Source organism: Lampris incognitus, chromosome 11 (genome assembly GCF_029633865.1).
Source record: "Lampris incognitus isolate fLamInc1 chromosome 11, fLamInc1.hap2, whole genome shotgun sequence".
NCBI classification, from domain to species: Eukaryota; Metazoa; Chordata; class Actinopteri; order Lampriformes; family Lampridae; genus Lampris; species Lampris incognitus.
This window is the reverse complement of record NC_079221.1, coordinates 7394274-7417620: the sequence shown is the minus strand read 5'-3', so window position 1 is coordinate 7417620 and position 23347 is coordinate 7394274. Positions and strand designations below refer to the sequence as shown.

General features: G+C 46.2%; 1 protein-coding gene and 1 pseudogene across 1 annotated transcript; both read left to right on the top strand.

The window, feature by feature from the left end:
* The first annotated feature begins 15018 nt into the window (after window positions 1-15018).
* LOC130120995 (endothelin receptor type B-like) lies at window positions 15019-20947 on the top strand. Its single transcript, XM_056289826.1, has 7 exons — window positions 15019-15297; window positions 15471-15583; window positions 17565-17769; window positions 18880-19020; window positions 19154-19287; window positions 19389-19497; window positions 20789-20947. The coding sequence occupies exons 1-7, from the start codon at window positions 15079-15081 to the stop codon at window positions 20945-20947; spliced, it is 1080 nt and encodes a 359-aa protein (XP_056145801.1). The 5' UTR covers window positions 15019-15078.
* LOC130121303 (U1 spliceosomal RNA) lies at window positions 18493-18647 on the top strand (annotated as a pseudogene).
* Window positions 20948-23347: the final 2400 nt, after the last annotated feature.

Here is a 23347-nt window from a genome sequence, read left to right as displayed (position 1 = left end):
TAGTTTGGGTACGTGTGTTAGTTCTGATATATGTTAGTTTGGGTATATGTGTTAGTTTGGGTATGTGTGTTAGTTCGGGTACGTGTGTTAGTTTGGGTACGTGTGTTCTTGTAGTTTTTGGATGTGTTTTTGTCCCTGTGTTGCACTGCTGTGGGCTGGGGGAAGCGGCATTTCATTTTATTTCATGCACTTGCGTACATGAAATGAAATGACAAAGTGTTCCTGATTCCTGATGTATAGATTTGTTTATTATAACGCAATATTGTATTGTCCACAATAATCGCAGTATGACTTTTCACCAAATCGTGCAGCCGTACTGCAGAGTTACTTTTCCCTCCAACCCATTTTTCTGTACTACGTATGTTGCCTGAAAACAACAACGATGGGCTGTTTTTCCAAATTCTCACAATAATAGCATCATGTGGAGGTTATCAGGGGAGGGAGGGCGATTGTAGATCTGTTTTTTCCGGCTTATAGGTTACAGAGGTTGGGTTGAAATGGGGCTCGCATGTTCAGTGTGACTACAGCCAGCAGCTTACCAAGCCCTTCACACACTGTGAGCTACTGGAAAATAAAACAGCCCTCGAGTTGGTAAGAGTGGCTTATCTCCTTTACCCAACAACAAAGACAAATCATTATGGAACAATATTTGCTCAGATACCTTTCCCAGAATTACTTGATGATCTTCATTTGTGTAAATGGAAAATGAAAATGGATAAGGGGGAAAGGAAGCGGGGTATCAGGAACACTGTCATTTCATGAAATGAAACGAAATGCCGTTTCCCCCAGCCCACAGCAGTACAACACAAAGACAAAAACACATACAAAAATTTCAAGAACACACATACCCAAACACATACATCCAAACTAAACAAAAAAAAAAATCACTGTCCAAGGGAACGAACGCCAGCCAGGATGACTGTCAGAACCGCCGGTCTGCATGGGCTGGCAGTTAGCTTAGCCCGCCCCGCTTCAGCGTCCTGCCAGACCGACCTCAGTGTTTCCTCCTTGGGCGCAGCTCCAGGCAGGGGCAGTGGTCCCCAGGCCCACTGGACGAAGCAGACCAAGCTCTCCCAGCTGATCTAACGCCAGCTCTCCCAGCCAGACACCCTCGACACACCTCCCCACACTCCACACGATGACATCATGAACACCACTCAACACCAGGTGAGGTCACCGCCAGACTGCCGTCGGTGTTATTGGAACTGCCGGTCTGCATGGGCTAGCAGTTAGCTTAGCCTGCATCCTGTCAGACCGCCCTCGTTGTTACCTCCTCGGGTGCAGCGCCGGGCAAGGCCGCGGTCCCTGGGCCCACAGCGCAGCAGACCAAGCTCTCACAGCCGATCCAGCACCAGTTCTCCCAGCCAACAAACAAAGATACAAATTTAGAGATGGACAAAGACACTGCACCGACAGCACTGGGTGAGGCTGCCATCTTCCCCCACCAGTACTGGGTGAGGCCGCCATCTTCCCACATCGGAAGCAGAAGTCACCCTCAACATACCTCCCTGCACTCCTCACGACGACATCAAAAAGGTACTAAAAGCTGTTGTTTTTTTTTTTATTAATGTTGAGACTTTTTTTTTTTCAATTTAGCATTTTTTCTGTTCTGCAGGCGGAGGAGCAAACCTCGGTACTGAAGGCATTAAACAGAAAAATTGACTTGAACCCTCACCCGTTCTTCAAGAGCAACTGGGAGAGGAAAGCTGAGAAAGAGCGAGCGGAGCAGAGGTGAGCAGGTGAAATCGATGTGTCCTCTCCATTTTAGCGACAGTTATTGGAAAAACCTATCTCCGTTCACTTTGAAAAGATTGTCTCTCTCTGCTATGACTGCATACGTGCAAATGGTTCTCTGTTAATGTGTGATTCTAACGCAGCAAAAAACAAAACGGTATGTGCCGTCAGACCTTGATTTTCAGTTGGATGCCATTCAAGACATTCAAAGAAGGTTGAATCAGTTCATCTGGACACAACGTTATTGACAGAAATGTTTCATCACTCATCTAAGTGACATCTTCAGTCTAAACTGACTGCAGGTATCCCCACCCTTATAAACAATACAGTTGCATAACGACCGAAAACAACAATCAGTTTCATAAGCAAATATGGACATGACCATTAACTAGAATTCCAATGGCCATGTGTACTATTCACAGAGGATTAGGGAATAGTTGCAATCACAGCATTGTAAGATGGTGACAGATGTACTCTTAGCCCCCCCCCCACCCACCCCCCGTCCTCGGTTCAGGGATGGTCGTTCTCTCTTCACATTTAACTCCCTGTTCAAACCAGCGTTCCTCCCTATCAAGGATGTGCACATCCTCATCCTTGAAAGAGTGGCCACTGGCCTGTAGATGGGTGTAGATTGCAGAGTCCTGGCCCTGAGTACATCTGTGACCATCTTACAATGTTATGATTGCAAACATTCCCAACTCCTCTTTGAATAGTACACATGGCCATTGAAACTCTAGTTAATGGCCACACCCATATTTGCACATGAAACTGGTCGTTGTTTCAGTTGTTATGCCACTGTATTGTTTATAAGGATGGGGATACCTGCAGTCAGTTTAGACTGAAGAGGTCACTTATGCCCCTTTTCCACTACATGGTACCAGCTCAACTCGACTTGAGTTTTTCATTTTCCATTACTGGAAAGTACCAGCATTTTGGTAACTGTTACCACTTTTCTGGTACCACCTTTGTTTAGGTTCCAAAAAAACTGGAGCGGGTACCAAAATCAGTGCAGATCAGCTTCACTGAGGGGGTTCTGTTACGGTAATGGAAAACGATACTCAGTGAGTTGAGTTGAGCCGGTACCATGTAGTGCAGGGATAGGCAACATGGTTCAGAAAGGTCTGGTGTGGGTGCAGGTCTTTGTTCCAACCAAGGAGTTGCACACTTGAGTCTACAAATCAAGGTCCTTAGCAAAGACTATTGGTTGATCTATGGAATCGGGTGTGTAACTGCTTGGTTGGAACAAGACTATTGGTTGAGCTATAGAATCAGGTGTGTAACTGCTTGGTTGGAACAAAGACCTGCACCCACACCAGACCTTTCTGGACCATGTTGCCGATCCCTGATGTAGTGGAAAAGGGGCATTAGATGAGTGATGAAACATATACGTCAATAAGCGTATCCAGATGAACTGAGTCAACCTTCTATGAGTTTCTTACCTGGATTATTGAGCATGCATCAAGTCATTCAAGTCATCATTGTCAGTTTTGTCACTGGAAAAATAATCTTACGTTTTACTAATTTCCATTTCAGGTTGAGAGAATTACAGCTTCAGACATTACGCACCACAGGTAACCAAGATCAAGTGTCTTACAGACATTTTCAACTTGAAGCTTTCTGTAAAGAAATAGGCACTCTGGACAAAATGCTGTAATAATAATAACCATTACATTTATATAGCACTTTTCTATAAATATTGAACAAGCTGTTGATTGCATGCAACCTTTCATGCCCGTTTTCAGGCACCCTCCTCCAAAAGGTATTTTTTCTTTGTTGGTTCAGGTGGCTTTCAAATCAAAACAACCTCCTTCGGGCTGTCAAGGGAGATTTACATTATCAAAGATGAGCCTCTCCTCCCTCAGATGGATATCAAAGATATGACTGGCTTGTTTGCACTTCAAGAGGAGACAGATGGCCAACACAAGGTACATCCATGCATTCGTGTTAATGTCACTGCTGTTCTCGCCCCTCTTAAATCTCTCTAAAAAAATTGGAATATGGGATGGTTTATGTGGTTCGGGTTGCCTCAATTTGGCACTGAGGTTGGATGGGTTGGCCAGCTGCCTGGTGTTACGGGGGTCACTGGTTGAACCCCTTTAACCTTTGAAGAATAGCGAGAAAAGGTGGTCCCCTCTTTTTTTCCTCACCAGTTGTATCCAGCCAATTTTTTTCTTTTGGTTTTGATATACTCTATTGATCCCCGTAGGGAAATTCTGCTCTGCATTTAACCTATCCTAGCTGTGTAGCTAGGAGCAGTGGGCAGCCGCCGTGATGCACCCACGGACCAACCTCAGTTTGTCTTGCCATGCCTCGGTCAGGGGCACAGACAGGAGTATTAACCCTAATATGCATGTCTTTCTAATGGTGGGAGGAAACCAGAGCACCCGGAGGAAACCACCACAGACACAGGGAGAACATGCAAACTCCACACAGAGGACGACCTGGTATGACCCCCCCTGAGGTTGGACAACCCCTGGTTTGAACCCAGGACCTACTTGCTGTGAGGTGACAGCGCTAACCACTGGGCCACCGTGCCACCCAAAATACCCCATACCACACTCTTCCGAGCCGTCCCGGTCACTGCCCCCCCACCGATCCGGGGAGGGCTGCAGACTACCACATGCCTCCTCCGATGCATGTGGATTCACCAGCCACTTCTTTTTCACCTGACAGTGAGGAGTTTCAACGTTGTTTTTAAGTGAAGTGCCCTAAAACAAAACACACTCCACCTAAAGCTGTTCACAGGCTCAAAGCAACACGTTTTTCTGCTCTGTGGCCTGCCTGGATAAACCATATTGGTCATTTTCTAGGCATCTTACTGTTGTCTGTTATACTGTTTGTTTTTGAATGTATTGAAAGCAGTGTGAATGGATAACTGTTTAAATGTTGTCGGTTATTTATTTATTCAAAATGAAATGGAATCAATTGAAATGACTGAATTTCTATAATGCTTTTCGAGTCCAAGGACACAAGGCGCTTTATATGAAATGAAATTACTTAAACTTTTTTTTTCTTTTTTTTTTTTTAACACCGCACAATGCCATCATTAAGAGGTCATACGCGAATGGCAGTCATTTTATCACCCAAATAGAATGGGACATGTTTTGTATCTTATCATGCATTGACCAATGTAAAGGATATGCTCAGACAGTGTCACAGCATTTAATGAGAGAGTATAAATTGGTTCCCTTTGATAAACGGTTTGCGGTATGGTAATGATCCTTAATAGATAAAGTTATCCTTCTGGGAATGCAGCCATCACAATATCCTCTCTGGAAGCGGGCGACTTCACTTAGTGTTTGAGGACAAGGACGTTGCGCCAGGAGTCAAAGCCATTTTGACAAATAAAGGCCAGCGAACATGTTTGGTAATTATCCTGATAGAATTCCTCAGAAATGAACATTATCAACATTGAAAAGATGCTGAGACTGTTGGGGAGATAAACCAATTAATAATTTAAACAAGGACTCTATTGAAGGAGTCTCTAGAGAAGTAGGCTTGGTGCCAAAGTAGAATAGTTTTCTGTTGGTCTCTTCTCTGAAGTGGATCCTGTGGGATACTGTTGGGCAGTCCACTAATGTGGTTAGAGTTCTCAAAGGCATTTCCTATAGGTGTCTTTAGCCTTTAGTAGACCTTTTTTTTCCCCTTTTTCTCTCCTACTGTATCCGGCCAATTACCCCACTCTTCCGAGCCGTACCGGTCGCTGCTCCAACCCCTCTGCTGATCTGGGGAGGGCTGCAGACTACCGCATGCCTCCTCCGATACATGTGGAGTCACCAGCCGCTTCTTTTCACCTGACAGTGAAGAGTTTCACCCCCGTTTCCGCTCCCTCCCAAACAGGCGCGCTGATCAACTAGAGGAGGTGTTAGTGCAGCGACCAGGACACATACCCACATCCAGCTTCCCACCCGCAGACACGGCCAGTTGTGTCTGTAGGGATGCCCGACCAAGCTGGAGGTAACACGAGGATTCGAACCGGTGATCCCCGTGTTGCTAGGCAACGGAATAGACAACCACGCTACCCGGACGCCCAGACACTTTCTTTTTTTTTTTAACCAGTCACTGCATTTGGATGACCTTGCTTGTATGCTACTGAATCGTTGATGAGAACTATCGCTAATCTCTGTGCTGTGATATGATATGAAGGGTGATTTGACTTCCATCGGTGGCCTCTGCTTCAGCGTGACAGGAGCGTTGAAAAGGCGCTGGAGTTGGCTGCATCGCCCTCCCTTCGTGCCCCTCGCTCTTGCCCTGGGCCCACACACGAGCCTACGCATTCAAACTAAGGAGCGCATGTACCTCACCTTTGCTCACCGTCAAAACAGCGAGCGCTTCAGTGTAGGGTCAAAGCTCAAGGTGAGTAATGATGCATAGTTTGTTGTGCATACAGTGATACAGTAGACCATTTTGTATTATGTGGAGAAAAATGAGACTGTGTGACAGGCGGAAAATGAAAGCATTTACCAACGTATAGTGCTACTTGTAGAGCTTCATCAGAGTTTTGCACTGGAAATAATAGCCATGTGCACATGCATATGAGAGGGGAACATGTATACATTGTGAAACCCACAACAGAAGTTATTTTTACCTCAATCCAGCTCACTGGTCCAGGAATCCAAAAGTAACAGGGGCCAGACGTTTTGGAGAGATTTCCCCCAAGTGAAGAGCTTAGAGATTTACTCTCTTCTTGGCCGGATGCAGACCTGCATGTCCTACCAGTCTGCAAATCTGCACAACATGCAGCCCTGTTACAGTCTCATTGTTCAGATGCAGCGGCTTAAGAAAGAAATGGAAAAGGAGGGGCCACATAAAAAAGATAAAAGCGCAAATTATTTAAAAGGGGAAATAAAAAATTGTCATGAACTAACATGATTAAAGTCGGCGTTATCGTTTCCAGCCTTACATTGTTTTTGGTGATCACTGAGCCTCTCGCATCAGTGGCAGTTGCATCACCATTGTTTAGATCACAGAAGGGTTTAGCGTTGTTGTAGGACATTCGGGGTTTTCTTAATTAGCAATTAAACAGGAACATATTTTCCATATAGGCCTAAATATTTTGTAGTCAGGGGAGGATGGAGAACAATGTACAATTTCTTCAGCATGTCTAAGTGCCAAAGGCACAGCAATGAAAGGACCATGTGGTCTTAAACTCCTTGTGTTGTGTTTCATCCCTACAATCGATAGCAAGTACCTTTTAGTTCTGCTTGCAGAATATGTTTTAATAATTAATTTTGGTCTCAGTTTTTTAGATTTAATTTGCTATAATTGGACAATGCATCTGATTGATTAAGTCTTGTTTCAGGACATCTAAAGTCTGGGTCCTAGTTGCTCAGTCTATCTTAAAGGTAAATTACAATACATATCCTGCATGCAGTCTCTTTCTTGCCGTCAGCAATAATATATTAAATGGTATTCTATGGTTACTATGGAACGGTGGGATACAAAAAATTTTAGTATTCATTTGATCATTGTCCTGTGTTTCACTCAATACAGCAAAGCTATTTCAGGATCAGGAACATTTATTTGTCATTTCATTTCGTGTACTTGCGTACACGAAATGAAACAAAGTATTGTTTCCCCCAGCCCACAGCAGTGCAACACAAAGACAAAGACCTATCCAAAACGTACAAGAACACATATCCAAACTACAAAAAAACCTACAAAAACTACAAAAACATATATCCAACATAGATATATAAAAAAAAAAAGCAAAATTTACTGTCCAAGTGAGCGAATGCCAGCCAGGATGACTGTCGGAACTGCCGGTCTGCATGGGCTAGCAGTTAGCTTAGCTTGCTCTTCTTCCGCGTCCTGTCAGACCGCCCTCGGTTTTTCCTCTCTGGGCGCAGCTCCATGCAGGGCCGTGGTCCTTGGGCCCACCAGGCTCCCCCAGCTGATGCAACGCCAGCTCTCCCCAGCCAGACACCTCCGACACACCTCCTCGCACTCCACACGACGACACTAAAAACACAGTCAATGCCAAGTGAGGCCGCCGCCAGACTGCCCTCAGTGTTATCAGAACTGCTGATCTGCGTGGGCTAGCAGTTAGCTTAGCCTGTCCCGCTTCTGCGTCCTGTTAGACCGCCCTTGGTGTTTCCTCTTAGAGCAGGGCCGTGGTCCCCGGGGCCCAAATGACGCAGCACACCAAGCTCTCTCAGCCAATCTAGCGCCAGCTATCCCAGCCATCAGACGAAGACACAAACCCAGACGTGGACAAAGACACTGCATGAACGGCACTGGGTGAGGCTGCCGCAAACGTTAAGTTCAAGCCGCCATCTTCCCACACCGGTACTGGGTGAGGCCACTGCAAACGTTAATTTCGTGCCGCCATCTTTCCACACCGGTACTGGGTGAGGCCGCTGCAAACGTGAGTTCGCGCCACCATCTTCCTACAACGGAAGCATATTTTTGACAGCCATTGCAGTTTTATAAAAGTGACAATTGAATTTTTTTTTCAGTTTGTGCTTTAGCTGTATGCACACTCTGTTTTACAATGAGTCAAGGGTCCTGCGGTGAGGATGCCAAAGGTTCAAATCATCAGATCGGAAATCTCCATCAAGGTCTAGATGCTACACTGAAAATGTGCAGAGGTTAGATGACTTTGGTGATGAAGCTGTGCTCCTCAGGAGTCACACCATTAATTGCCTGCCTTGCAAAGCTTAGTTTAGATGCAAAGCATTGCAATTAATTTTTCTGAAGGTCCAAGATTTCCCATGCAGAAATCATATATATGATATATGCAGGTCTCTCATAGTGTTTATATTTGAATCAAATGAGAAAATGGCCCGTTACCATGTAGGAATGTTCATTTTTTTCAGACACCTATATGTGATTTATATGGAAAATATCCAACTTTCACTTTAACATACACAAATGTGGCAACTTTCTGAGAGTGATATCTCACAAGCGTCTTACATGATGCATACATATATTTTACAAATCATGTAGTGATATTAGTGCGCTCCAAAAAAGAAAAATTTTAGGCTAAATGTATAATGTCATTAGCATATATTTGCCAGTTTTAATAGGCTTCATCCATATAACTGATGTGTCTCAGATGTAGGTCCTGCATAAAGCATCATATAATATCAGTATCAAGGAGATACCATTTCTATCAGCCCCTCACTTTAAACCTCTAAGAGTCTCTCTATTATGTTTCCATGAAACACAACATTAATCGGATCATCATCCTAATTATATTATGCGTAAGTCGTGTCACACCATAAGTTCCATAAATGTATCATTGCTTCTAAAATATGCTATTCTTATGATACTTGAATATTCTCTGCATGAGCACACATTTTGTGAGCATAAGTTACACAAATTCACTCTACTTCCGGCATAACTATGTGCGCTTGGTAGTGCTGATCTCTATATAATCTCTTTTTTTTCTTCTCCCAATTGTACTTGGCCAATTACCCAACTCTTCCGAGCCGTCCCGGTCGTTGCTCCACCCCCTCTGGTGAGCCAGGGAGGGCTGCAGACTACCAAATGCCTCCTCCGATACATGTGGAGTCACCAGCCGCTTCTTTTTACTTGACAGTGAGGAGTTTCACCAGGGGGACGTAGCGCAACGGCTCTATACCCCCTCCCCCCCGAACAGGCGCCCCAACCGACCAGAGGAGGCGCTAGTGCAGTGACCAGGACACATACCCACACCCAGCTTCCCACCCAAAGACATGGCCAATTGTGTCTGTAGGGACGCCCGATTGAGCCACAGGTAACACGGGGATTCAAACCGACGATCCCCGTGTTGGTAGGCAACGGACTAGACTGCTACGCTACCCGGATGCCCGATCTGTATATATCTATGGGATTCCTAAATGATTCATTAATTACTGAGTGCACTAACACTGAGCTATATTTGCATTGTTCCTCCAGTAATCTTGCCTTCCCAGTACTGGTATCATATCCGTTTAAGTATTCTGCCACAAATGGTGAAACACATTCATGCCAAAGCAAACCACATTTATTCTGGAAACAAAGCAGAGACAATTTAGAATCCTCCTCGTGTTAACGCAAAAGATAATGAAAATTAAATTTTCCAAGTGTTAACAACAAAAGGCTCCTTATAAAATCAAAACACTTGCTTTTTAGCAGTGTGTTTAAACTGCAGAGTCTCGCCTACTCTTACTCTGGAGTTGTGTTATTTCTGAATTAACAGTAGTGCCAATGACGGACGGCTGCATATGTGGCCGCCTCTGGAGACAAAAAGTGAAATGTAGCAACCAAAAAGTTGCACTTTTATGCATAAACCATCACATTGTCAATACCATATAAATAAAACTTACTGTCAGTTGCATCAACCTTGTGGCGATCAAGGGCCAATCGCTGCTCTCCTCCCCCACGAGTTAATCCCCTAGGATTACTTCTTAATAATGCATCCAAAGGGAAACCACTTGGAGAGCACAGAATTTCTCAGTCATATTTGCTGTAAATATTTGGCATTGAATGTAGTCACTAACAGAGAGCACTCTGTAACGAAGAAGACATTGCCTACATCTATGTTGTGCACATCCAATTAACCATCCATCCATCCATCCATTATCTATCCATCCATTATCCGAACCGCTTATCCTGCTCTCAGGGTCGCGGGGATGCTGGAGCCTATCCCACCAGTCATTGGGCGGCAGGCGGGGAGACACCCTGGACAGGCCGCCAGGCCATCACATACGGTCGACACACACACACACACAGATTCATACCTAGCAGCAATTTAGTACGGCCGACTCACCTGACCTACATGTCTTTGAACTGTGGGAGGAAACCGGAGCCCCCGGAGGAAACCCACACAGACAGGGGGAGAACATGCAAACTCCACATAGAGGACAACCCGAGACGACCCCCAAGGTTGGACTACCCCGGGGCTCGAACCCAGGACCTTCTTGCTGTGAGGCAACCGCGTTAGCCACTGTGTCACTGTGCCGCCCATATACAACTAATTATGGATAAAATTAGCATTACCACCATTTGTCAAACCTCTCATATAATTTTTAAACTAATTAGCGCTCCAAAATCCAATAACAGCCTTTCCCTAGTAGCTGTTAGCAGTGTGCGCACAAAGGCAGTTGCACAATATGGAGTTTACAGCATATGCTCATGTTAGCTTGTCACACGTAGATAGCCTGGGTGGATTTCTTTCTATCTACGAAACAAAAATACAAGCATGTGAAGCAGAGGGGTCAACTGTAAAGGTGACTACTTACATCCGTTTTAAGCTAGCAGTGCATCTAAATCTTTTGACCTTCTCATCAGGCCCTGATGCTGGGACAAGCTGTGATTCACTGTTTTGCACAATTGCAGTGCTTTTGTAGTTGGAAAGTTTTTGGCATAAAGAGCGAACATCAACAGCCCAGGTAAATCTGCTGGAAGAAAAAAAAAACATGAATCACCCTCAAGCAAAGGGTCACAAAGGCATTTAACCAAGTTTTGCCACAATATAAAACATGCTAAGGTACACTACTGAGTGGAGCACACACCTTGCATAGCTATCTCTTTCCATGTCGACGGGTCATTTTTCAGTTCTATGTTCTCAGTTTCTCAGTGGTTAGCACAGTCCGCCTCACAGCAAGAAGGTCCTGGATTCGAGCCCCGGGGTAGTCCAACTTGGGGGTCGTCCCGGGTCATCCTCTGCGTGGAGTTTGCATGTTCTCCCCGTGTCTGCGTGGGTTTCCTCCGGGTGCTCCGGTTTCCTCCCGCAGCCCAAAGACATGTAGGTCAGGGGAATCGGCTGTACTAAATTGTTCCTAGGTATGAATGTGTGTGTGTGTGTGTGTGTGGGCCCTGTGTGATGGCCTGGCGGCCTGTCCAGGGTGTCTCCCCACCTGCCACGCAGTGACTGCTGGGATAGGATCCAGCATCCCCGCGACCTGAGAGCAGGATAAACGGTTCGGGTAATGGATGGATGGATGTTCTCAGTTTTCAAGTCATCGTTTGCACGCTGAAGGCGAGCAACTTCAGCCCTCAGGTCACTTTATGGTCGGGGGGATGTGGAAGGCAAGAAGACGTCTTGATGTTGATCTCTGTGATACAACAAAACAGGGGCAACTTTACACATTAAACTCTGGGGGGGGTGCCTATGAAAACTTAGTGCATTACTTTAGCTGGTTGGTGCTAAGGATTCAATGCATTAGTTTAGAGCAGGGGTTCTCAAACTTGTTACTCAAAGTTCCGCATCTGATTTTTTTATTCAAGGCCGGAGGTCCGGAACGATTGGCGATAACAAAATAACCTTTAATCAACTCACTTATAACTTTTAAGCAACTTACATTCAAGTTCAACACAGTCAAAATACATTCGAGCCTATTGGGAGAAATGGCATTGTTTTGCCTGCGATCGGTTGCTCGAACCTAGGCACATGAAAGTGTGATTGACAGCTGGACACTGATCCAAATGTCTATTTCGAAGACCCGCCCTACTCTGCCTCTGATCGGCTCTAAACCTCACGAAAACTCGTGTACCGGTAGGCTACTTGTTACTGTCATCTATTTATTTATTTATTTTGGTGAAGGTGAAGGGAAGACGGCGTTACTCCCACTCAGTTTGTAGCTTCGGGCTTTAATGAAAGGCCAGCAACACCACTAGTGGTGGGCCAAGGAACTGTGATGCGTTTAGATGGCATAGGAAATCCATTTTCAGCCTCACGAGAAAACAAGTAAGAGAATTCACACACATTTCAGGCACACTTTAACTATGAAAAACAAATGTTTTTTTTTTCTCCCCAATTGTACTTGACCAATTACACTGTTTTCCGAGCCATCCCGGTCGCTGCTGAAAAACAGATTTTGATTTTGACAGGGCCAGCAAAGAAGGCCCTGATGGCCCTGACAGCCAACCACTGTCTAAACTTAATCAGGACTAACCTGTAACCGCCAGACCTGGTCCACCAAACTGTCTTGAGAGTGTTTGCCTTTCCATCCATCCATCCATCCGTCTATCCATCCATTATCTGAACCGCTAGTCCTGCTCTCAGGGTCACGGGGATGCTGGAGCCTATCCTAGCAGTCATTGGGCGGCGGGCGGGGAGACACCCTGGACAGGCCGCCAGACCATCACACAGAGCCTACACACACACATTCATACCTAGGGGCAATTTAGTATGGCTGATTCACCTGACCTACATGTCTTTGGACATTTGGCTTTTTTTTTTTTTACTTAGTTTAACGATGGTCACAATATTCGACCGTTGCAGATTTTGGCGTCACACCAGGTTCATGGGGCGTTTCGCATCCGAAATGTTCAATAATGAATTTCAGTAATATTGCAAACTACTTAGAACAGTCAGCATACAGGTCGACTTTCTTTTTCATGATCCAGCCGAGCTGTCTCTCTCTTCTTAATCAGGTTGAGTGGATGACTGCCGGCACGTTCCTCTGCCAAGGTCATCTGTCGCCGGCGGAGCGCAAATTTCATTGTGCGAAGACAAACTGACTGTGATACTTGTCAGGTGAAATATTTACAGTGAAAGTGGCCTACGTTGTTTTATGTCCTCCAGACTCTTCAGGTTGTCATTAGGTTGAAGAGAGAAAACTTCACCTTCTTTGGGATTCTCCAAGGACGCCAGACGGAGAAAGGACACATAAATAGGCTATTGTTGATATAATTAATAGTCGAGATGAAAATAAGATATATAAGGTAGTGCAATTCTTTTTTTAAAAATTGTAATTCCATAAAGTTCCAAGGTGGCCTTAAGTCGATGAGACCAGTAGGCTTATGGTAGGCCTACACCTATTGATAATTAGTGATCAGAATATGAGAGTTATTCATTCATTATCCAAACCGCTCATCCTTACTCAGGGTCGTGGGATGCTCTAGCCTATCCCAGCAGTCATTAGGTGGCAGGTGGGGGGACACCCTGGACAGGCCGCTGGGCCATCACAGGGCCGACACACACACACGTACACATATACACATTCACACCTAGGGACAGTTGAGTATGTCCGATTCACCTGACCTACATGTCTTTGGACTGTGGTAGGAAATCGGAGCACCAGGAGGAAACCCACACAGACATGGGAAGAACATGCAAACTCCACACAGAGGATGACCTGGGAGGACCCCCAAGTTTGGACTAACCCCGGGGCTTGAACCCAGGACCTTCTTGCTCTGAGGCGACCGCGCTAAGCGCTGCACCAACATGGTGCACCAACGTGCTGCCCCTATATGAGGGTTAATATGAATTTAATACGGCAACACGGTGGTCCAGTGGTTATTGCGGTCGCCTCATAGCAAGAAGCTCCTGGGTTCAAGCCCTGGGGTAGTCCAACCTTGGGGGGTCATCCCGGGTCGTCCTCTGTGTGGAGTTTGCATGTCATCTCCATGTTTGAGTGGGTTTCCTCTGGGTGCTCCGGTTTCCTCCCACAGTCCAAAGACATGTAGGTCAGGTGAATCGGACATACTAAACTGTCCCTAGGTGTGAATGTGTGTGTGTGTGTGTGTGTATGTGGGGCCCTGTGTGATGGTCTGGTGGCCTGTCCAGGGTGTCTCCCTGCCTGCCACCCAATGACTGGTGGGATAGGCTCCAGCATCCCCGCGACCCTGAGAGCAGGATAAGCAGTTCAGATGATGGATGGATGGATGGTTGGATAATTTAAGGTGAGCATTTTGGTGCAGTTAACCCTCATATCAGTTTTGTATCATTCAGGCATATATGTCTGTTCTTCCTAACACCTTTCTGCTCAAATTAAAAGAGCTATCGCCTTACTCATCTCCTGCAGCGAGATAAATCTGATCCCTGCGTTTCATTTATTTGGGTTCTATTGACTTGACAACAAAAGCACTGCTGAATCACGTAGTCTTTCTAACTCTTCTAGCGGTCAGGCAATTAACTTCAGCGTCTCCTCGTTCAGGGTGATGCATCAAGGGGAGTAATCCTGCTGACAGATTGATGACTAACTTCGGCAGTGATGCTGTCGCCTATAAAACCCTCTGACTTACCCAGCTGTGTTATGAGATGTGAGTTCCCGAGCAACTTCCAGCCCTGTGTTTCGGACAGGAAAACATTTAAACAAGGTGTGTGTCTGTGTGAAGGTAGAGTAAAACGGCATTATTAAGTTGTACCTCAATGTTAAATTGTGTTCAATACATTAACGGTAATTGTAGTCTTTATTTCTATTTTCAGGCAGCCGACAAAAATTAACTGGGACTTTTTTTGTCATCCTTTGTCTGCAAATGGAAGGACATTTTCTCGCCAATCCAGAGACTGTTGATCAGCCATCTGCACCACTTTCTGCGACTGAACCCCTGAAAACTCCTCCCTCGGGTGTTCTGATACTGGAGAAGCGCAAACCCAACGGCTCCAACCATCCATTCCAGGCACCGGGACGGAAGACGCCGCTACCCCCCATGTGCTTAGAGTCGACCAGAATTAGAGCCGCGTTCAAATATATAAATACCACGGTCTCCATCCTGGTGTTCATCGTCGGCATGGTGGGGAATTCAGCGCTGTTGAAAATCATATACGTAAACAGATGCTTGAGAAGCGGACCCAACCTGCTAATTGCCAGCCTGGCTTTGGGGGATCTAATACACATCGTGATAGACATTCCAATCAACGCGTACAGGGTAAGTCATTTGCCACAAGGTGTGCAATTACACAGTGAAAATAATGTGTCACCCCCCCCCCCCATTTATTTCTGCTCTATTTTAAAACCTCGGTCTCATAATTCTGCCTCGAATCAATTGTGAGGGTTTTCTTAATGCCGCCAGTTAAAAATGCCCCCCTTTCTTCTGTGCAGCTCATGGCGGAGGACTGGCCGTTCGGCTTGGCGCTGTGCAAACTGGTCCCGTTCATACAGAAAACTTCTGTCGGGATTACCGTGTTGAGCTTATGTGCATTGAGCATCGACAGGTAAGAAGGCGTCAAAGGAACATTTAAAAAAAAATCTTTATTTTGATATACTTCATTAATCCTTGTGGTATGGTGTTTTTCAATGTAAATTTTAAAGCAGTGTGAAAGAAAAGCTTAACGGAAGTGTGTAAATATCAAAGAATCTGGGCAAATGCCAGAAAGAAAGAAAATGTGCGCTTGCTTCTGGTGGGAATTTTTATGGTCTGGTAAAGACTATATGGCTAAAAATTGATAGATTTGATTTTTCCAATAGCAAGTAAATCTAGTCAACAACGCAGTTCTTCACAGTTTAATTTGGTTAATTTTAAGTTTAATTTTATTATATATTTTTATAATATAAATTAAATTGCTATGTATTTATATATATATATATAGATATAAATTATAGGTGACACGGTGGTGCAGTGGTTAGTGCAGTCACCTCACAGCAGGAAGGTTCTGGGTTTGAGCCCCCAGGTAGTCCAACCTTGGGGGTCGTCTCGGGTCGTCCTCTGTGTGGAGTTTCCATGTTCTCCCCGTGTCTGTGTGGGGTTCCTCCGGGTGCTCTGTTTCCTCCCACAGTCCAAAGACATGTAGGTCAGGTGAATCGGCTGTACTAAATTGTCCCTAGGTGTGTGTGTGTGTGTGTGTGTGTGTGTGTGTGTGTGTGTGTGTGTGTGTGTGTGTGTGTGTGTGTGTTGGCCCTGTGATGGCTTGGCAGCCTGTCCAGGATGTCTTCCCGCCTGCAGCCCAATCAATGACTGCTGGGATAGGCTCCAGCATCCCCGCGACCCTGAGTGCAGACCAGTGCCCACCATACTCCTCTGACCATCAATCGTAATGAGGTGGAGAGAGTCAGCAGTGTTAAGTTCCTGGGAGTTCACATCACAGAGGACCTCTCCTGGTCCTCACCTGTCACTGCGCTCTCCAAGAAGGCCCAGCAGCGTCTTCACTTCCTGCGGTGTCTCAAGAAGGCGAGTCCCCCCCCCCACCCATCCTCATCACATTCTACAGAGGAACCATAGAGAGCATGCTGACCAGCTCTATCACTGTCTGGCATGGGAACTGCAAGGCCTCCGACCGCAAATCCTTACAGCGGATCGTGAAGACAGCTGGAAAAATCATAGGAACTGTTCTCTCATCCATCCAGGCCATCTTTGACGCACGGTGTACCTGGAAGGCTCTTAGCATTGTGAAGGACCCCATTCACCCTTCCCACATCCACTTCACCCTCCCACCCTCTGGCTGGAGGTACCGCAGCATCCGTGCTACCTCCACCAGACTATGCAACAGTTTCATTCCTCAGGCTGTGAGGTTCCTCAACAGCCTGAACACTTAGACCTTCCACAAAATTACTTTTTGACCTTCTTGCTCGCCGTCCATGTCAGGTGTGCTTGTGATGTTTAGTTCTGTGAAGTAATTCTTGTTTTTAATGCACATTTTTTTCTTAATATTTATTGTGTTATTTGTTTTTCTGTGGCATTGAGGTCCTTGTGAAACATAATTTCATTCCCTTGTCTGTATGAGACATGCATATGAGGCAATGACAGATAAAAGCAGTCTAAGGATAAGTGGTTTAGATAATGAATGGATGGATGAATGGATGGAAATTCTTCTCTGCATTTAACCCGTCCTAGCTGTGTAGCTCGGAGCAGTGGGCAGCTGCAGCACCCGGGGACCAACTCCACTTCTTCTTTCCATTGCCTCAGTCAAGGACACAGACAGGAGTACTAACCCAAACGTGCATGTCTTTCTTGATTTGTCTTTTTTATGTCATCTACCTAAAAAGTTAATCTTTCGACCGACCTGATAAGCAATGCGGTCTTGTGCTCTTGAGGTAATAGTGTCTGGTGGCTATTATCTGTATTTCATCACGCAGATAGATTTGTTATTTATCAGCTCTCAAAATTTCCTTTAATCGAGAAATTTTTCATTGTTACGGGTGCCCCCCCCCTTCCTCCTCCTCATCCAAAGCCATATAATTTCCCCATTGATTTTCTAGATATCGAGCTGTTGTATCCTGGAATCGAATCAAAGGCATCGGCGTTTCAGTGTGGACCACAGTAGAAATAACTCTGATATGGGTTATTTCCACCATGCTGGCTGTGCCTGAAGTGGCGGGCTTTGATATGATAACAATGGACTATAAAGGAAAGCATCTGAGAATATGCCTGCTTCATCCCATGCAGACGACACGGTTCATGCAGGTAGGGTAATAGTGCTCATACAATGCAGCGGGACAAAAACAAATAGATCTGAAAGCCTTTGAGTGTGTTTTCTTTGGGTTTCCAATTCAGAGATTGGAGCTACCAATAGAGAATACATGCATGCATAATAAATCCTTTCACATACATGTATAATGGGATTTTTTTAATGGGATTTTTTTCATAACTTGATCCCACAACTGTTGCTCGTCACTCGGTCACAAATTGGTTTTGTGAATATGGTAAACCCGACTGGCGTTAGATGTCGTTTAATGCACAGGATGTTATATCAAACGTCTGGGTGGCATAGTGGTCTATTCTGTTGCCTACCAACACAGGAATCGCCAGTTCAAATCCCCGTGTTACCTCTGGCTTGGTCGGGCGTCCCTACGGACACAATTGGCTGTGTCTGCGGGAGGGAAGCTGGATGTGGGTATGTGTCCTGGTCGCTGCACTCGCGCCTCCTTTGGTCTGTCGGGGCACCTGTTTGGGGTGGGGGGAACTGGGGGCAATACGTGATCCTCCCATGCGCTAAGTCCCCCTGGTGAAACTCCTCACTGTCAGGTGAAAAGAAGCGGCTGAAGACTTCACACGTGAGGCATGTGGTAGTCTGCAGCCCTCCCTGGGTCGGCAGAGGAGGTGGAGCAGTGACTGGGACGGCTCGGAAAAGTGGGGTAATTAGCCGGATACAATTGGGAAGAAAAAGGGGGGAAAATCCCCCCCCCCAAAAAAGGGGTGATACCATGATCAAGAAGGTGGTTCACCCAGGGTGAGGCTCGATCATTGCACTCCAGTTGTGCTGACTCCTGCGAATTCCCCAAATGTGGGAATCTTGACTATAATTTTTGATAGTGGGGGACTGCGTTTGGACAGGATTCCATGCCCAATATGGAATCCTGTTCAAGATAGAGATATGCTTAGTAGTCTGTTGCCCTGTGATGGACTGGCGGCCTGTCTAGGGTGTCTTCCTGCCTGCCCCCCAATGACTACAGGGATAGGCTCCAGCATCCCCGCGACCCTCCGAGCAGGATAAGCAGTTTGGATAATGTATGGAATGGATGTCTTATTTGCATAACTAATTGACTGTGGGCGACGGCTGTGTTTAATCCACAGTTTTATAAATTGGCAAAAGACTGGTGGCTCTTTGGCTTCTACTTTTGCATGCCGCTGGCTTGCACGGCTCTCTTCTACGCACTGATGACGAGGAAGATGCTGAGGAATACCGAGAATACATTAAGCGAACTCACCAAACAGGTAATTCGATGCCCACACCACTTTGCATGAACACAGTTTGTGATATTGTGATCCTTGCACCATATCCCCAATTCATATTTCAGCATAAACCCTGCATAATTTCTGTCTTATTACATCTCGTGTTTTCAACCAGAGACGAGAAGTGGCGAGAACCGTCTTTTCTTTGGTTCTTGTTTTTGCCATCTGCTGGTTGCCCCTTTACTTAAGCAGAATCTTGAAATCCACCATTTATGACGAGGGGGATCCGAACAGGTGTCAGCTACTCAGGTCAGCTTGAGGAATACAACACCTGAGTTGTTTGTTGTGCGTTATTTATTCCGTTTTTCTTTGTGAGACCTCCTTTCTAAAACCCTTCCCTCCTTTCGCAGCATCTTTCTTATTCTGGACTATTTCGGCATCAACATGGCCTCGATCAACTCGTGCATCAACCCTATTGCACTGTACATGGTCAGCAAGAGATTCAAAAGATGTTTTAAGGTAACACATTTTCCTGTCTAAATGTGTGTGTTAATTACTGACTGCGTTTACATACACAGTTGAGTCGAGCTACGGTTATAGCTGGATTAGACCATGTAATTAGACTACTGTCGTTGTCCCAGTATACAAGAACCGGGGGAGAATTGATTTATTGACGGAAGTGTGTCCGATCCCGGTACAGTAGGTGGCGATATGCTCTCCTTTCAGCTGGTTGCTATTGGACCTTCTTCCGGTTGACCTATTTTGTCACATGCCAAACAAGCGACAAACAAGTTAGCAGGCCTGTGGCGGTAGGCCTGTTTGAGGTGCTTCCACCGAACACGGATCTGCTCGGGGGTTCTTTTAAATCCCGCTTCGTCCAACTTTTACGCCACTTTCTTAAATAGTTCGCCATTCCGCGTTCTCCTTCCATCCATGTACTTCAGGAAATTCAGCTCCTTCAGCTGACACAGCATGACGTTTGTCTCCTCGTCTGTCCAGAAATGCGGGGTTCTCGCTCTAGCACTCGCCTTGTTGGTACTGTTGATACTACGCTGTTCGACTTTCGGGTGAAAGACCGCTGCGGGAACTACGGATCATGCGCAGAACACCTAGGCCATTTAGGGGCCAATTGAAGCGTATACATGCCAGAGTAAATCAATCCCCCACCGCATTATCTAGGTGTGTTAGTCCGACTTTGAGAAATTCGATTTAATATGATTTCAGTCGGACTAACACGTTTGCATGTATTTTAAAAGTCCAGTTTTAGTCGAACTAACACAATAAATCGACTTTTTCTAACATCATGTAAACGTACCGAGCCTTTTATTACTGTTGACGATGCAATGTCTTCTACAAGAGAGATCTTAAATTAGAGAGGAGAGAAAGAACGGGATCATTCTTGGATGTGCTGAGCCATTTTGTTGAGGTCTTTGTGGAGACGGTGTCTTTACAGTGGCCAGACGTGAGCGAGCAGTTAAAAGAGGCGGTGTGTGAAAATGGCCTGTGAAGACATGGCCAGGCCGGAGAAAAACGAGACGCCAGACGATCTAATACCCGGGTCACCGCTGAATCAGGGTGAACTCACAGAGGAATGAGACGTGTCTTAACCTAAAGGCTTTTATCGTGGCGACGCTATTCAAGAAACGCCACGTCAGCATCTGCTGGGGCTGATGGATTATTAGCTTGATAACATCAGGGTGACGCTTCTCGAGGGGGAATGAATGTTTGTGTCTCTTTGTCCTTTGACCAAATGTCTTTGTTTGTGTGTGCATGTGTGTGTGTGCGTGCATGTGTGCGTGTGTTCTTTCAGGCATGCCTGTGCAGTTGGTGCCTACCTCTTCAAGCTGTTACCCGTGATGAGGCGCAGTCTGTTTTGAAGTCCAAAATGCAGGAACAAGTCTCAGATCACGGCAACATCAAAGCTAATGGACGCGCCTCGACACCCCCACACGAGCAGGAAACCGCCTAGCCGTGTTCGCCAAGCACACTTGGACCGAGGCGTGAAAAAACAACACGTGGTAGCTTGGAAATTATTATTTTAGTCGTAGTTGTAAAAATAACCACCTGTGTGCGTATGACTACACGTTTGCAGGATCAAAGAAGCGGCCCTGGAAGTTCAGGGAGCCTCGCACCGGCAGGCAGACCTGTGACGTGACATCATCCGTCCTCTTAATAATATGGTATCTCTTGCAAATGGCATACAGCGCTGTCTATTGTGCTACAGTCGTCAGGTGAACATCTGCTTTGGCATGAGCAACCTCAGGAGTCAGACCGCTGTAGCCGCTGCCTCCGGGGGATGACTCACTTCCAACCATTACATCAGACTTTACCTACTACCTATCCCGTGTCGTGCATCCCAGTTCTCGGCTGGATCACTGTTTGGAGGACCATGTTAACCTGGCACACATCAGCCCAAATCTTATCACAGAATAGCGCCTGCATATGTATTATTTCGATTCCGCTCCTGAATTCTGAAACGCGACGGTGCCACGAGATATCAAGCAAACGGGGGGGGGGGGGGCTCTTGACATCGCTATGGTGGTTTTATGGGGCATGGCATGTTATTACCACATGAATGTGTATTTTCATCTCTTAAGAAGTCCCCCCCCCCATGCATGGGGAAGCTTAAGTGTTTACACTGTTGCCTCAGCTCTCGAACCTCGAGAAACATCAAATTGGTGCCACCAGACGAATCTCGCCTTCGCCGCCGAATGACTGATTGATGGTGGCCTATTTTCAATGCATTGTTAAATGTGTAATGCACGGAGACACTTTATAAAAGACCTGAGAGTGGGAAAGAGGGAAAATGAAGATGACAGAATGAGGTCAGGAGGAGGGGGGGGGGAAAGGCAGGGAGGGGGAGAGATGAGCACCTGATAGGTCTTTCTGTCACAGGACAAGGCAAGCACAAACGGGGCGCCGCTCTCCCAGCTAATGCTGCCTCAGCCTGTAAACGTGTCTTAATGCCCCACGCCTGAACGCTTATTAAAACTTCTCTGCCATCCAACTTTCAGTATTTTGTGGAGTCTGCTGTTCTCTAACGTACGGGGCGTGAATGCTCAAGTCAAGGGTATAGTTCTGCATTTAACTAGTGTAAATAAAGCTGTGTGCTGTGGTGGACACGTATTGGGGACAGAATTCAACCCAGGAACTAAGGGTTAAGTCATGGTTGCCCTGGCAGGTTAACGCAGGGTTAAGTTATGGTTGTCCAGCCAGTTTTCTGGTTATTCTTGCCACCTCCGCTCAGTCGAGCTGTGGTTTGGTTGTCTCTCTGATTTACCGTGGATTAAAGAAAGTTGCCTACACGGCTAAAGTGTGAACCTACGGTCTACTCCGTTACTTCGGCTCTACACTGGTGACCCCGACGTGATGGGGGGGCTCATGTGGTGGACACGTATTGGGGACAGAATTCAACCATGACTTAACCCTTAGTTCCTGGGTTGAATTCTGTCCCCAATACGTGTCCACCACATGAGCCCCCCCAGAATTCGCCCTAGTAATCGAAGTCAGGCAGGCGCGGGTGGACGACAGGCCGTCCGCGGCGGCTCCGGATAACAGGACCTGGTCTCGTCTGCTGTTATGTCTGAGCGCGAACTGTGCCTCAGCCTGCGCGAACCATGTAGCCGCGGAAGACTCCCAAAACTCCGGCAGTTTAATTGCAACGGCGTTCGTAGCCATAATGTGTGTGGTTTCAGAAAACTTATCCGAAAACCGACGTCGGGGTCACCAGTGTAGAGCCGAAGTAACGGAGAAGACCGTAGGTTCACACTTTAGCCGTGTAGGCAACTTTCTTTAATCCACGGTAAATCAGAGAGACAACCAAACCACAGCTCGACTGAGCGGAGGTGGCAAGAATAACCAGAAAACTGGCTGGACAACCATAACTTAACCCTGCGTTAACCTGCCAGGGCAACCATGACTTAACCCTTAGTTCCTGGGTTGAATTCTGTCCCCAATACGTGTCCACCACAGTGCGAAGTTAACGCTGGTGGTCACACTGGGAAAAACGCGTCCCGGTGATGTGCTTGTAGCTTTATCGGCGCTGTTCTGTGTGTAGTGAGCATTTAACTTCCGGGTCGCGCGTTCAGTTCCACGTGGTTTTCGGTCTTGCTGCATGCCAGCATCTTCATTCATTTGCGAATTTCCTCCATGCCGGCTTGGTTTTTTTGGTTCCCTTGGCCGAGTTTCAAGAAAACCTCGGGAGGGCAGAGGCAAAGGCTGAACTATCAGTTGGTTTTGCAATGACGCGATCAGAAAATGGAGACCTTTTCAAACGTTTGTCTTCATTTTGCATTATATCGTTGTCAGAAGCTGCAAAGTTTAACCGCCCCTTTATTATCAACCCTCGAAACGTGCCCTCTGAATCCCA